At 38.3% G+C, this 16507-nt stretch overlaps 1 protein-coding gene across 7 annotated transcripts in view; it reads right to left on the bottom strand.

Annotated features, from left to right (window-relative positions):
• Positions 1-16507, bottom strand: part of astn1 (astrotactin 1) — a 267228-nt gene that overhangs the window by 16256 nt on the left and 234465 nt on the right. For all 7 annotated transcript variants that reach the window (XM_087811062.1, XM_087811065.1, XM_087811063.1 and 4 more), the window contains 3 exons: positions 3861-3996; positions 2625-2725; positions 647-830 (listed from right to left, as the gene is read on the bottom strand). In XM_087811062.1, coding sequence (XP_087667188.1) covers positions 647-830; positions 2625-2725; positions 3861-3996 — 421 coding nt within the window. The remainder of the gene's footprint in view (positions 1-646; positions 831-2624; positions 2726-3860; positions 3997-16507) is intronic.

Genomic DNA, 16507 nt, shown 5'->3' with positions numbered 1-16507 from the left:
CCATTATTATCACCTATTCCCGCTCAAAACCTCTTAAAAAACAATTACCTGAAGGTGTTCGACCAAAACACACATTCTCAGTATGCAATGCCTCAACAGGTTCTGACTATGTTAAGGAAAACATTTCTCTTCACAGCAGCAAAGCCAAATAGCGTGTTTATTTGGTACTATTTTTAACTGATATAAAATTTGCTGCACTAATGAGAAGTCACAGCAGCATGTGGTACGCATTAATAGTGAGTCACAACTGCCGAAACCCTGTGTTTACCAGCTTTCGCTTATGGAGGGCTCCAGTAGAACAAAAGATCAATTACAATACAACTCAGTAATAAGTGGCGCTCACAAATGATGCATTTAATTACATTGATTTTGTACAATAGTCTGCATTTCATCAATCTGTCTTTAATCCTGAAGCCAAAACACTGTTATTGTGTCAGTTTAAGTCGGGCAGGAGCTGCTGAGTGTGAGAACGCTCGGAGTAAATCTGATTGGACGATATCAGTGTATTTGACAGAGAGAGAACTGTCAGGCTCTGTGATGAATTGGCCATCGATTTAAATGTGATGATCAATTTAGTAGAAGGAATGCATGTTGATTTACTTTAGTTACACGTTAAAGGTTCGACAAAAAGCAGTGATGTAGGTACCTTGGTCCCAGCTCATCCTCGCACCTCCAGGTGAATTCGCCGAAGCTCTCGTAGCGTTGGTTGTAGTGGTAGAGTACCCGGTGCAGAGTGGGAGGGCCCAGATCCATTAGAGTGTTGTACGCCGTCTGCTGCTCCTTTCCACTCGTGTAGCCGTTGAACAGATTGTAGATTTTATCAGCTATTTCTGTAAAGTACAAACAGGTGATATTTAGTTTTGGAAAAGTGAGTTTAGTTAGCTAACCAACGCCCACACAGCTTTAGACACTGTTGATGAAGCTTCACAAAGCATCGTCCTCATATTCACTCCACTAGATGACATTATTTGCGGTATAGTCTATAGCCCTATTTGCACAGGATAAGTATTACCTGGGGACCTCTGTTTTTTCTAAATTACCCCCCCTACTCTGCGTTATTTTAAGTGCATTCACACGGGATAAGCGACATCTGTAAAATAGTCTTTTTAACTGACATTACCTAGAGATACAGATGTAAAAAGGAGCTTCATTACTGAAAGAGAAAGTTAGTGTAACCAAGCGTCTGTTACAGTACTGTAACCGAGTGTATTAGGCTGGAACTTAGTTTGTATCTGTGCAGCGCGCACGTCTTCTTTATTTTCGTCATGTGGAACACACCCCCGACAAAAACTCGATCTACTTCCTTTTCAACCCCTTCAAAATAAAACAGCGGAAGTAAATATTAACACTATGGCGAGTGCCTAGAAGTCCGTTAAAGTGGCATATATGAGGCATTCAGAATTACTAACACAGACATTCGGATTCACACAGGATTAATATTTAGTGAATTACAGTAGGTCATTTGCGGCGGAATTATTACATTACAAATCACAGACATGGCGCCTTCGCACTGGATTAAAACTCAGACATTCTCATAATTATTACAAATTACCAGAGGTCCCCAGGTAATACTTATCCAGTGGAAATCTGACATTTGTCTTTAAGCAACCATTTTTTTGAAAACTCCTATAATGTTTTAGCCAAGGCTTCATCAGTCCCTGGAAGCCTAAACATCTATAGTTTCTGTTGGATCACCTAAAGTGGAATCATAAAAGTGGGAATGAATGAAAACTAAAGGACAAGACACGCAGACCTCTGCCAAGCATACACAGTAAGCTTGAGTAAGAATGAGATCTTCCGCTGTAGTACATTTTGCACCACAGAGAGTGTTGCATCTGTGGATCCAGATGGTAGTAATGGTCTGATGAAGCTTCAAGAAGCAGTCTCATAGTGATCAGAACCACTAGATGGCGGTAGTTGCAGTATTTTCCTTAGTTTTGAACAACTGTTCTAATGAAACATCACATCATTCTTAAACTGATGGCGCCACCTACTGATCTCTAAACACCATGACACTGTTTCATGAAGCTTTATCAAGCTTCACAAGTGGTAATTGCATTTTCCATACTCAGTAGATGGCGCTCTTTGCCTTAAAATAATGTGCCGTGTCATTAAAACTGAAAAAAGTTGCCTAAATCTAAAGCTGACACAGCAAAGAGCGCCAACTACTGGGCTATCTCAGCTCATCCAGACAGAAATTGACAACCCTGATCAACATTTCCGGAAATATTTGAAACTGTTTAAGAGGTTTTTTTTGTTTTTTTTTACTAATAAAAGACAGACAGCGAGATAACAAGCACACTTCCTTCTTCAGCTGAGGGATTTATTTGCAAATTGAAATTAATCTCTTTTTTAATTATTCTTATCTGAAGTCAGGTCACAGGGACCTGATAAACAGAGGAGTTTCCTGGACAACCTCGAGACACGATCTCTCCACCGTTTCCCGGATCTGACCTGGACCACAGTTGGACATGCCTCACTCACCAGGGTCCAGCAGGACATTATACCTTTTTACAGCTACTGCAATTGTGTGGGTCACCCTTTTATGATCTCTTTTTGAATGCCGTTGGTTTGTTTAGGAACTTTCTAGTGTAACGGCATGTGTGTGTTTTTTCACTCTTCACCTTGGGCTTTGACGTCATCCACAGTTGGACACGGAGTCTTGATGGTGACCTCACTGGGGCTGGACCGCCGGCCTGTGTTGTCTACAGCCCACAAGCGGAACCTGAACAGCAGACATGAATGATGAGTTTTCCCCTGCGACACAACTAAATCATCGTCTATTCCCTGACTTAACACCTCCACCTAGTGGTCAGATAGGCTATTACATTTCCATGCTTTGACAGCTGAAAACAAGCTTTTGGAACATTTTGGAAAAAGAAAAAAAAAGAAGAAAACCCAAAATATTAAAGCCCAGCATTTTTAAATGATCTAATCCCAAATCCAAATCATATAGGAGACACATTTAACGTAAATTAAACACATTAATGGCCAGAGTACCACCTGAACACATTTTTGTATCCTTCCTTCTTCTGGAAACCAAACTGAAATCAAAATCAAATTTAGTTTTATTTATTTAAAGATAGCCTCAGCTAGTTCTGGATATATTTTTTTTTGTCTGTAAACTTGTGTGTAGATCAAGGGCCAGTTTCTAATATAGTTTATAACTGTATTTTCCTTGTCTCACTCTAAATCCCAAATTATATTATTCATCTATTAAAATATATAAAATAAACGTATTTACTGAAGCTAACTGCAAAAGCACTTATATGAAGCATTTTGTGAATAACATAACAAACATTATGTACAGAAAATAAAATATAAATTAATTATTTTATATTGATCAAACGTGGACTTTTTAGAACTAAACTGGCGGAACATAACATTCCAAAAGCAGCTACATTCTGGCCACTCTCCATGCCATGCTCACTGAGCAGCACGTTTAGACACCATTTTTCTCCTGCAAAGGCGCCTATCCTGAGCTTTGTATTGTTTCAAGCTTAGATTTTCTTCACAGAGGTGCAAGACAAGGACTTGGCTCAGGGAGAGGAATGAGCTGCCAGACAGGATGGAGGGAAGTAGGGAGTCCTGCTGATGCTGGATTAAAATTGCATGTGTACCTGCTCACGAAGGCTAAATACATCAGAAGGGTTTTTTTTTTTAATCATTCAACGGTGGACCGGCTTTCCGAGACATCACCAACTCTTTTCTTATCAACAACTTTCCCTCTTTTCTTTTCTGTCTTTACATCCTGAAACTTTTTTCTCCTTCTAGAAATGGTCTGTAGTGGTTCACACAACTACACTGTATGGGAGGAAAAGTGACCAAATCATTTTACTAATGCATGAGCAGTTGCTTACATGTATGTTGTGTCCGGCTCCAGGCAGCGGATGATCATGGTGATAGAGGAGGACTGGAGGTTCGGGATGTCTCCTAACATCACACATGGAGATCTGGCTCCAGACAAGATGTCGTCGACAAAGCTTAAAAGTGTTTCTGTAGTGGAGGGAAGAAGAAAAAACAAGGAATGTTTATTTTTTTTAAGCAACACAGAAGTATTATGCGATTGTACTTAACAACAATCTTCAACTCAAAGCCCTCTCATCCACACATGAATACTGAAGCGAAGTTAAACCTTGTGTTATCTTGACCCAGAGGCCGAAAACAAATGTGTTTGAGGTATCCCTTGGGTTGCCTCTGGGTCAATGTGAATGACCTCCATATCGAAGGTGAGAGTTTCCATTAAAAGTTACTCAAAGCCAAAGTGGCCTCAGGGTAACCTTGATCAAGTGATAAGACAAGAGTTAAAGTGTTAAATAGCTCCAGTTATATAATGCAACATGGCCCTCTCAGAGCTTCAAAAGTTGACAAGGAAAGCGACAAGATTTAACAAAGAAGTGACTGACAAATGTCTTCACATGGAGAATGCCAGAGGCATTCCCATATGCTTTTTGTGTCACATGTCTGCAACATCAACAGAGAGTATAACTTGAGGAGACACGTTGCTGTTTTTATTTCAATATATGTATGCTAGATGATTTATAGCAGTGTGTATCTACTGTATTTTTCATCTGTTTGCCTAGTATTTAACACAAAATAGTAGTAGAGGAGATGACTGACACACAGGCTGGACATCCTTCAAACAATCTGGCCCTCAGGAAATTTAAGTTGAATAGCCCTGAAGTTCTTTAAAACAGCCTGTCCATACATACTATTTTGCAATGCTTTTCAATTGCCTACAATTTTAATTATTCTTATTTTATACTGAATCTAATGTAGTTTATGATTTTAACACAGTTGTTCTGATTAGTGATGCCGAAGAAGCTTCATGACACCATGTCATCAGTGTCAACAGCTAAACTATGATGGAATACTTCATTAAAATAGTTGCCAAAAGCCAATAAGTATCTCTACATAACGTAATATTTTCTCCAACAAATTGTAGTAATTAGTAGTGATCGGGTGATGAATCTTCATGAAGCAGTGTCACAAATTTCTGAGCTCACTTGATGGCGTTTCTTACCAAAAATAATGGCTGGTTTCATTACAAAGAATATACAGCATAGAGCGCCATCTAGTGAACTCTGAAAACAAAAATACTTCTTTATTTCAACTTTATTTTGCTTAAAATGTTTCATTATTAAAAACTTTTGTTTTTAATACATGATCAAAGTCTTTATTTGACGTAGCTATTTTGACTTAATGGCATCACAAAATACAAACTAGTGACTTATAAGGTTCCTAGAAAGAGCTGAAACTTCTTCACCCCTACAATTATGTGAAGCTTCATGAAGAATCGTCCTCACTTCGGGGCCCAATAGATGGAAAAACAAAGAAAAACAAAAGAAACATATTTTTTGGTTTGACACACAGCATATGAAGTGACCTTGTAGGTCAAAAGAGCTCCCAGAATGCAATAGAAAGTAGATCTATTAAATGTGATTAACTACAGAGTTGTAAACACTTAAAAATCCAATCGTAATTCATTCTAACGTTACACCTTGACACCAAGAAAATAAACTTTCTTTTTATCGACCTCTTTAAAAAAATCATGGCTTCCATGTTGGACTTGCGCTCATAGGTATATGTATATATACAATCCCAATTGTGGAGCTTTTATTATCTTAGAAGCCCCACTGAGGACCTCATGCTGTGCCAGTACGGACCTGCCCAAAAAGATCAGAGAATTTGACAAACATCTCATTTAAAGACCATGAAGTGTGCACGCAATGTACTGCCATGGCATTTGTGGAAAGGTTTTAGCTCTCAATAATGGCCCATAATATTTCATCCAATGTGCTTAAGAATCTCCGGCCTTTCAAACGTCAAACTGAGTGAGAGCTTGACAGAGACATCTCTCTTTAGTAAAACACCGTATCTGTGGTATTTTCATGTGGAATTTGCAACCATTGTTAACAGAAGGTAATAAAAGTGCATACAACAAGAACATTCTAGCATTAGCATTAGCATTACAAGCAATTGAGTGGTGATGTCTAAAAGTGTATATAATATTAATTTTACAATGATGGTCAGAAATAGCTAGTTTAGAACCAACCTCAAGTTCCAAACATAACAAAGAAGAACTTAATTGTTGACAAAAAAATTGAGTCAAAAACATTTCCCCATTAAAGAAACAGATTTTTCAGTGGTCCGTGATGACGTACTTGAATACTAGACCTTAAGTAAGTTAAATATCCAGATTTCAATTGCATGAAATGAAAAACAAAATAAATTGAAGCTGGGTCAGATCAAGACCAATCCATCCATGATGCATCTGGGTTGTATTTGCCTGCTTAAATACACTATAACAATCAGAAAATCCCCCCCTAATTGTCTTGATGTTATTTTGTAAATTAGGCAAGTGCTTCATTTCAACTTGACACGACTTAAAGGGGAATAAGCAGAGCTTGTTGCCACAAAACCAAACCAAAACTCAATAGTAATATTCATCAAGGAATAATGACTAATTTCTCTCTGTTTTTTTGTCGGTTACGGGAAGAGTCTGGTAAACACTGTTTAAGAAATACCCACTCAGAGTTACAGGCTGTACCTCCAAAACTAAACGTATTCATTAAGTATAACATGTTGTACCTCCAAAAGCATATTTCCCCTCTGGAGTGAAGATATGTACTTATCCTGAGATGACACTGAAGACGGATCAGGTTGTCTGTTGTACAAATCTTGCTTTTAGTGCTTAGTCTGTCATGAAACAGGATGTTCTAGCTTGATAGCTTCTGGATGTGTATGAAACACTGGGGAGGACTGTTGGGGGAATCGTTTAAATGCGACATTAATGGAAGATCATGAAATCTGATTTTAATTTATGGTTGCAGGCACAGTTCAACCTGTTCTATATCCCCCTCCCCTCACTGACCTGAGACTTTATAGATGCACTTACTTTTAAATCAAACTCCTACAGTCTAACAAAACTTTCACATAACCAGGGGTTTTATTCTTTGTTTGCATTTGTTTTAAAAACACAGTGGATATTACAATTGTTTTCACATAGTATAAAACAAATAAATAGATACAATGACATAAGACACTGCCTGAGCCTTGCTTATTGTGGCACCCATGTGCCTCTTTCTTTACTTAAAACTAATCCGTATTCTGTGAATAAGTGATTTATATTTTGGTATGTTGAGGAGTGGAAAGAAAAGCCACTTAAAAAAACAAGGTCATGATAGCAGAAGCCTTTTCTTCTGTATGTTCCCCATGACATTGCAAGTGGATGAAGCTTCATGACACAGTGAGCTCAGTAGATGGCACTCAGTAGATGGCACTCTTGGCCTAACTTTTATAGGAGTTTTCAATTAAAGTTTCTCTAAAAAAGGATTATGCAGTAAAGAGTGCCATCTAGTGGACTCTCAAAATGAGTGCAATGCTTCATGAAGCTTACCCCTGACTGTTTTGAGATGCCACAAGACAGATGGGAAGGAGAAAAACAGATAATAATAACTAAGTGAGTTTATTATAAAGTAAACATGAGCTAAATATCATTTTCATACATTTGTGTATGTGTGTCCCTAATGAAAATATTATGATCTTATAGCAACATGTGAATACAATATCATTTTACATAAGAAAACAACATGTTTTTTAACACATGTTGAGCGTCAAGAAGACATATTAACAGAAGGTCAAGGGTAAAATCCATTACTTACAAAAACAAGCACACAAAGTGATGAAGAAGTTAAATAAAGAACATCTTGTGGTCGTATTCAAATTGCAATAACATCTACATATCAGATTATTTTTTTTGGACTCCATAGGGGGGTTCCATAAATGTGCTGCATGTGTCCCAGGTCTACATTCAGTCATAAAACATTATAGGAGAACTTTTCTTCTATACTATCGAGTGTGACCTTGAGGAGAGTCTGAAGAAGTGTGTCGGACTACTTGGTTAAGAGTGTAGCTCGCACAAATAGTCTTCCAAACTCACAAACACATGGTAATCCAGAATGTTTAGGAATGGAAATGTTACAGCTTAACTCCAAAGAAACATTGCATGATAAAAATATGATTAAAAAATTTGGAACCAGTTAAAACACCAGTCAATTTGTAAAAAAAAACCCCAAAAAAACCTTTACAAGAACACTGACATGCATGTGGTTGCGGCAACCTGGCTCACAATATGGATTGAAGAAGTGAAGGGTTGAACTCTACGAAAGACGTTGGTGTTCTCTTAAAGGAAGACTTCTGTGAAAGTTCTGAGTTACATCTCCAAGGAATGTGTCATTCAGCTGGAGTTGTTTACTTTGGACATTCTTAACGCCTGATTGGCTGGAAAAATCAAGGATTGCCAGCAGACTGATGTGAGTTATGGGATGTCTCACCTTTTGAAGTTGTTCCTGCTGTCTTCAGAATGATGTGCCGGTCCAGACTCTTGTGTGTGTTTGTGTGTTTGCGTGTGTGCGTATTTTCCTCCCATACTGCTTTTTTTTCGCTTCATTGCTAATGACAGCGACAGGTGTGAGTACAGAGAACATTACAGCATGCTTCATTAAATCCTTCTATCATTACAAATACACATTTTTTTTGACAGCAATATATTTTTTGACTTCAATAGAACCTGGTGGTTCTCAACTGGTCTGCGATTGGGGCCCGTCATCAGCCAGTACGGACTGGTCGTGACCCAAATAAAACTACAAAAAATGAAATGAAATATTCATTTGATCTCCGCAAACGAACACCTGCACTGAACACACTCTATTAAGGGTTCTCTATCAATCCCTGTATTGTTTTTAACTGTGTGGGGAAAGGCCGGAGGTTGCCTTAAGTTCAGAAGGTTCAGTAGCTGGAGTGACCCCTTCCACCGTGTTTATTTTTTGACGTCAACCCATCTACACAACGAGCTCAATGATATAAATTGTTCAGATGGCATTTTCACATAAGACAATGGAGATGATTAAAGTAGTGATAGACTAACGAAGCTTCATGAAGCATTGACCTCATTTTCAGAGCCCACTAGATGGCACTCTTTGCTATATAAGTTTTGAAGATAAAGTGATATTTCAACCAAAATTCAAACTCATTTTCTATTCACCCTCATTCAGAGAATTCCGATCCTTTTTAAAGTTATAGACAAAAATGCAAAAAAAAAAAAAAATACTTTAATGTATTAACTGGAGCTCAGTTGTATTTGTCTTCATCTTGTTCGAAAATTATCTCGTAGCAGCCTATCTTGTAATGAAGCCTTGACAAGAAGAATTGTCCGAAAACTTAAACAAGTCTATATTTAAGGTTTGTTTTTAGCGGAAATGATCAATCCCTCAATTCCTACCTGACTTATATCCTCATATTAAAAGTGTCAGTGCGCAAGATTTAGGCTGCTTGCCAAGCAACGTTTGTGAAAATCAAGCTTAAAATCTAGACGTGTTCCTTTTATTCTGAAGCAATTTTTGTCGTTGACACTTCAAAACGAGGTGGACATTACAGACGAGAAAAGAGGTATTTGGATGTTTTTAAGCGTGTCGTACAGGACAAACATGCAGCTGGCCTAGTATCTAGCCTAGCAACGTCCTCTGAAAACAGGCTTGAAATATGGAGTTGTTTAAAAAAAATATTCGGAACAATTCCTATTGTTGAGCTTTCAATACAAGATGGACGACACAGACGAGCAACACGGAGGTATTTGGATGTTTTAAGCGCGTCATTTTGGTCGAAGATGTACCCGTCAATAATCAAATGTTTCCATTAGTTCAGATGAAATGTTTTGATCTTGAATGCATCTCTCTGTATCTAAATAACAGAATATTTTAAAGGTGCATTTTGGGGGGAAGCAAACAAACTATTTTCCTCTCTTAAAACAACTCCAAAATCACACACAAACACACAGATGTTGCCTATAAAGGTTGAACACATGCTAAAGTGTTCAACCTTCTCTATTCTACAGGATTCACTATAGGCAGCCAGGGAATTCCTCCACCTCAGTTAAAGCAGACAGCTACCTTGTAACAAGCTGTAATTGCCAGCGCGGCACACATGTGAACACGCATACGCAAACTCTCTCGGCTCAACCTCAGAAAACAAACATCTGGACTTGATTAACTACCTTCCAATGGGTAAAAAAAGGGCTAACACAACAACAGGTCAACGGCAAACTTCTCACTTTGGCTTTTGCTTTCTTCAGTTTACTAGAATGGGACACAGAGACAGTTGCAGAAGCCAATATCTTTTTGAATGGTGACAAGGAAGAAGAGGTGAGAGGGTGTGACTTTGACAAGCTGGGAATATAGTGAGCCCCAGCTGTGTTTCTTCTCCCTCGATTAAAAGGAAAAAGAGGTGCAATGTTTGACAAAGGCAAAACACGACAAAACAACAAATAACACGATAACAAAAACATGGGTTTTGAAGAATGGTTTTGGTAACACTCTCCATGTTTTCTCTTGAAAAATGCCACTTATTGAGTTCCAAGAAAAATGATTTTTGTCATGGTTTGGGAATGAGATCAAACAACCCAGAGAGTTACAACAGCTGATGTGTGATACGATAAAGCCAACTAATCGTAGTTTCACCACATCAGATCTTTGTTGTTTCACACTTTTATTTCCCCCAAGCAACATATATTGGCAAATTGAAAATGTTGTTTGCAACAATGATTTTTTTTGCAAATGGTTTGACCACCAGAGAGATGAAGAGGTTTCTCACCAGAGGATACGTCAGTCACAGAATCATGCAATAATTGAAAAGCACATCTGAAAGTGGGTTGGGATGAATCAACTGTCAAGTCAAGAGCCAAGAGAGTTTAGTCCGTCCCCTGGCGTTGAAAGACAAAATGGGTGGTTCAGACATTCGACAGGGTGAAACATTTTCAACATGTAAATACACTAACACCTAACTATTAGGTCACACACAGAAAAGTGCTTTTGCAACAAAACTCTTATAAGAATTCTATAACATCTGTGTCAAATATTGCAAATGCAATACTTTTTATTACTTTAATACTTTGATTGTTTCAAATGTTTAAACAATATCATATTTTTTCTCAAGTTTGGATGCTCGGAAAATTCTTTTTACTACTAATTAACTTCATTTTTGTGAACTTGAGCAATATCTCCGAATCCTATTTGTATCTTCAAATTTTATCTAAGTCAGAAAATAGCGCCATTGAAATTACAAATGGGCTGATGAAGCTTCCTGAAGCTTTGTTTTAGTCTTCAGAGTCCACTCTTTGCTGTCTAGTGTTTGGCTTTAAAAACAAAACAAAAAGTTATTTTTAAGTCAACAGCGCCATCAACTTGGCGAAAAAAAATAGTTGACACTGTTTCATGAAGCTTCATCAAAACTTCACCAGGCACTTCATCATTCTGGTTGTGGGGTTGCTCTTTGGAAGTCCATTCTGCTTGCTTTTGTGTGTGATTGTTGAGATCCTTCATACAGCTTTTGACGGCGACACAAAAGAAAGCACAACATCTCTACCTAAGTGATTTCTTACAACTAAACTTGGTAACCCGCAGCCACATGTTTTCACACCTCCGAAAAGCTCAACTTTGTCGTAGAATTTAGAACTGAATATACAGTATTTGTAAGATTACAACCTCTATGCATATTATGTTGTGAATGTACCGTAAGCTATTGAAGAACAGAAAAAAACGACGGTGTCCTTATACTCAACTGGACGGCAAAGCAGGAGCAGATGGCGAGATTGCAACTGTGGCCGGGAACTCTGAATCATAGATGGCTGAGGTGGATATAAAATGTTAACCACCAACAACTGGAGTCTTCAGACTCATTAGAGACAATGCAGTGGGAGTGCAATCAGAAATAATTTGGATTTTCTTTTTGTTGGTCAAATATGAAACTGAGCTCCTTGACATGTCTTTGGTCTTCAAACGTCATTGTTCTGGATTTGGGTCCGGCTTCGCTGTACCAGATTTTCATGTTCCCGGAATTTGATTGACACAGTTTCTGCTTCACTTCTTCAGCCAGACTCTAAGACAACTTGGCATTTGTCCTCATCAATGGAAGCCAAGACGTTGATCAGTGGAGGACTAAACTGACAATCAGGGCAGGTTCTTCTGACGGTTGAAAAACATGTCGAGGTGTGACAACGTAACTCTGAGTCCATTAGCCTTCAAGACAACTCTACTGCCCTCTTCAGACCAATAACTGAAATAACTCAAATTAGGTTACCAGTGCTTCTTGGGCTCATCCCTTATATGTACATCCTTATGAGTCTTAAACACAGTGCATCTCACTCAGCAATGGAGATCCATGGTGACCTCAAGCATACGTGACCTCAGCATCTTCCATTTTAAGCTGCTGGGAATCCTTCTCCACATTCTGTAACTGCAGGATCAACCTCCTCAGCAAAACCTTCAAAGTCAGCAGCTGTCAAACACGACACAGGAACATGTTTGGTGATAGTAGAAGGTGTTTCACTTTTGCTAAATTGGATTCCCAGTCTTCTTCCAACATGGTAACAAATGTGGAATATAAATATAATACAAACATCTAGTGACATTACACAAATCTATGGCGCAAGAGATTTATTCTATGAAAATACTGACTATTTTATCTGATCTATTCAATGAGATCTGGAAAAAATGAAACGTTGTCTAAAAGGTATTAGAACTGTTAGATGAAGAATTCTGACTTAAATAATCAATATAGAGCATCATTTTAAATATAAATATATACTTTATTTCGTCATAATTGATGCACACACTTGTGTTTTGGACATCACCACCAGCAGGAGCCAAGTTCTTAAGCAGGCGTTGATGGTTTTTGGTTGTTTTTTTGGATAGTTAACTACTGTTTATTAAATTAAACCATCTCAACATTTAACACAAAAAAATACAGGGTATATAGAAACTGGTCAACTTTTTCTTCAATGTTGATTTTAAGTTCATAAATATATGATATGTTTGCTTAGTTAGTTAGTCAATAACATGCTAGCTGAAATAATACAGCAGTGAAATGACTCAGCACATTGTTGAGAAAATATATATAAAGTAATTTCCAAATGAAATAAAAATACAATGAATTAAAATATCAAATTGACGATATTTTATAGATAGGAAAACTTAATTACACAATTCATGTTTTTTAAATAATTAATTTATAAATTGCTTTATGTGTGTTAAAAATATTTAAAATGTTTGGGGGACGGGGCACCACCAACAGTCTTTGTCCCGGTAGAGACTTCCCATGCTGACAGCTCACTGTTGTAAATTAAAGCAGGTGGTCCACTGAGGATGTGACGGGTGCTGAGAGGAAGTTACCAGCTTCAAGGTGAGGCACACTTTTCCCAATCAACCCTGGACTTTTCAAACACGCATGCATACGTGATGTCGGCCGGTACGTAATGTGTTTATAGATCGGATCCCTTGGTCCACTGACCCTTGAGCATTCTTTAACCTTACTCCGTGATCAAAGGCGTTGCATCACCGGATTGCTCAAAGCTCAGGGGATGTTTGTTTTCAGAGCAAGACTGACCCACTCCAGGGGTACCCTGACTTAAAGCAGACTTCCTATTCCTGATTCCTCCACACGCCTCAATGTGTGTGTGTGTGTGTGTGTGCACTTCCACTATGATCTCACTTTGTGTGCCTGAAGATTGTTAAGAAAGAGATTACTGCACAAACAAGCTGTTGTCAGCTGCAGATCTGCAGAAATATGGGACGCAACATATCATCTGATGTATGTGCGCAGCTTTATCTCATGTTATATCTGCTCAAACTTGAGGAAGGGAAACACAACTGTGCAGCTGTCAATGACTATAGATCCTGGACGTAAACAACGCAGTTTCAGGGAATGTTTTGTAGATGAGGGGAGTCTGACATCTGGTTCTGATGATCCTTTAGAGAACGTAAAGTGCAGATATTTTCTTTTTCTCTTTTGCTCAGTGAACTTTTTCCCATAAATGGATGTTCGGCTCACAGTATCTTTGAGGAATCTATCATGCATTACATCAGGGGATTAAATAGGGAAATAAATAATATTTCAGGTAAAGACTCAGAGAATGGCTCAACAGGAATCCAGGCATTGAAAACTAAAAAGGTCAGAGCGCCTTTTCCAAGAAAACTTTGCAGGGATTTTAAATGACCTATAGTTGGTTGTATGAGATCGTGTCGGTGAATTACACAAAATATTCCTTTCAAGACACATTCTGAGGAAAACAATGAATGAACAGACACTGGCTTATCACCAGAAGTCTGACTGAATGGAAAATGAACCAAAGCAGACCGTATATGTCGTTTTTTAAATGTTGAAAAGAACCAGAAGATTCGTTAAAGTTGTTCAGTGATGGACGGTAAAATAGTGAGAGTGAAGTTGCAGGGCTGCCTTTACTTCAGCGGTTATGTGTTGCCGATGTAGAATTCAACTGATAGAAAAGTCAACCTTATAATAAAAACTGTCATCATTTTCCGAGATCAGTTGACGACGATCTTGGCTTAAAAAGGACAAGAGGTTTCATTATAGCTGATCTGAGACAAAGATTAAAGAGCAAAGAGTTCCATCTAGTGGGCTCTAAAAATAATAACAACGCTTCGCAAATCGTATTCCATCCATCCTTAACAGGAAGACTCATTCTATTGTAGCAAAAAGGTTTGTTTTTACCAGTCAAAGACACAAACTGGCCACTTTATTAGTTTCTGGGTTTTGCTTTTTGTCTTCAAAACTGTCCTTCTTATCACTGACTTTTGGGACTAATTTGTTCCTGGAATGGTCTTAAATGTCCACAAGCATCCAAAGTTGTTCTTTTCCGTCGATCCCTCCTCTACAGTCTGGTTGAGGGGGCAGCAGTATCAGAGATATCGGTACTCATACTAATATACATTTCTCGCCCGTCTGAAATCTTGGTGAATAAGAGGTTAAGAGAGCTGAGTCCCTTATGACATAATAATTGGCTTTGCCTGCTTCTGTCTTAATACACATCGCTTGGAGGTGGAGAGTTACTGGATTGATGACGCTGCGTGACCAACCTTAATGCTTTACCAATCACAGCAGAGTAGGTGTTGTTATGCTCAACAAGTTTTCATCTCAAGAAAAACAGTGTTTTCAGTGGGTGGGGCTTAATATCATTTTATAATGTAAATATTTCAATGAAAAGAGAGATTTGTATAAACAAACACATACTGATGAGTATAATAGAGGTCCAAGAACTATTTAAACTAACTTAAATCAACTCATTATTTGCCCTCTAAGGTATGGTTAAGATACATTTTTCCAGGTAGATTTTCTTGTCACAGTAGAAACATAGTTACAGGCAAAAGTAAAAGTGAGGTGTATTTTCAAAGAGTAAACACCTACTTAAGTGAACCTGCATGTGCTTGATCATGCCTTTGAAAGCGACACTTTGACTGGACAATGGTAATGAAACAGCAAATGAAAACAGTACATGGATGAATGATCCTGTGGGCAAGAGGCCGGCGAGGGGTCTAATTAAAGGGGTAGTGAGGATACGAGAAGTGGATACTGTCTGAAAGAGTTTAAAAGAAAGTAGATAAGTATTACACACAGCTAAGCGGTGGGTGGGGATGGCCGGGAGAGAGCAGGCAGCCAAGAGGAGCTCTGTGGAGAATTGTATTTCAGCTCATGTGAGGCCTCGTCTGACAGGAGACTGACAGCTGAAATCAAAACCGCTCTCTGCCGGCAGCCGTCCAGCTACTTTAACCCCACTGTCTTCTTTTCTCATTCTCTCACTCCCCTCCTCTCCTAGGTGGTCCTCTTCTCTCCCTCCTAATCTCCCATAACTCTGCAGTACATCCGTGCCCGGCCACCTTTGACGTTGCGCTCACATCGGGGTGTGCTCACCGAAGTAATCAATCTTATCTTGTAAAGCACTCAGGAACACAGAGCTTTCTTGCACAATGGCTCAAAAACATGTGTTTGCAGGAAATAATACAACTAGGCGTGCTCGCCCTCTTGTGGTGGCACCAAGGTGTGCAGGAAAAATCCAGTATGTACTTTGTGTTCTACAGTTTATAATCACTTTAAGTAACATTTATGAAAACAAAATAAATATTTTAATAATGTTAAACAGAAGCTTACACAAGATCAACATAATAGTCAATGTATTCCTGCAAATACACAACATTTGCTGCTCCTTTTTTTAAGTTACAAACAGTTCTGTCAGCGACCCTATTGTCTTCCATATGTTGACATCTACACTACCAGAGAAGGGCCGTGGGTGTGTGGTAGATGTTTAAACTCCCTGAAGCAAGTTCTTTTTTCGTTATTAAGTCAGTCTGTGGAGGAGGAACAATTTATCATTCAAATTATAATTTAAAAAAACACATTTTGCATCACATTTACACACATCAGAAGTGTAAGGATCATTTTTTAAACTGTTTAATTCATGCTAATGGGGGCAGAGAAGTGCAGAAAAAGATTATAAGAATGAAAAACATATTCTTTTTACATCGGAAATGTCACAGTAGAGAAAGATTGTATTAGAACTTTAATTATACATTCTAGGAATGTAATTGAAAGTACATATTGGCTTCTCACATGAATCAGAGTTTTCCATTTTCCAAGCTCATTAGGTGGAAATCTTGGT

Source organism: Callionymus lyra, chromosome 16 (genome assembly GCF_982586985.1).
Source record: "Callionymus lyra chromosome 16, fCalLyr1.hap1.1, whole genome shotgun sequence".
Lineage (NCBI taxonomy): Eukaryota > Metazoa > Chordata > Actinopteri > Syngnathiformes > Callionymidae > Callionymus > Callionymus lyra.
This window is presented reverse-complemented; position numbering and strand designations above follow the sequence as displayed.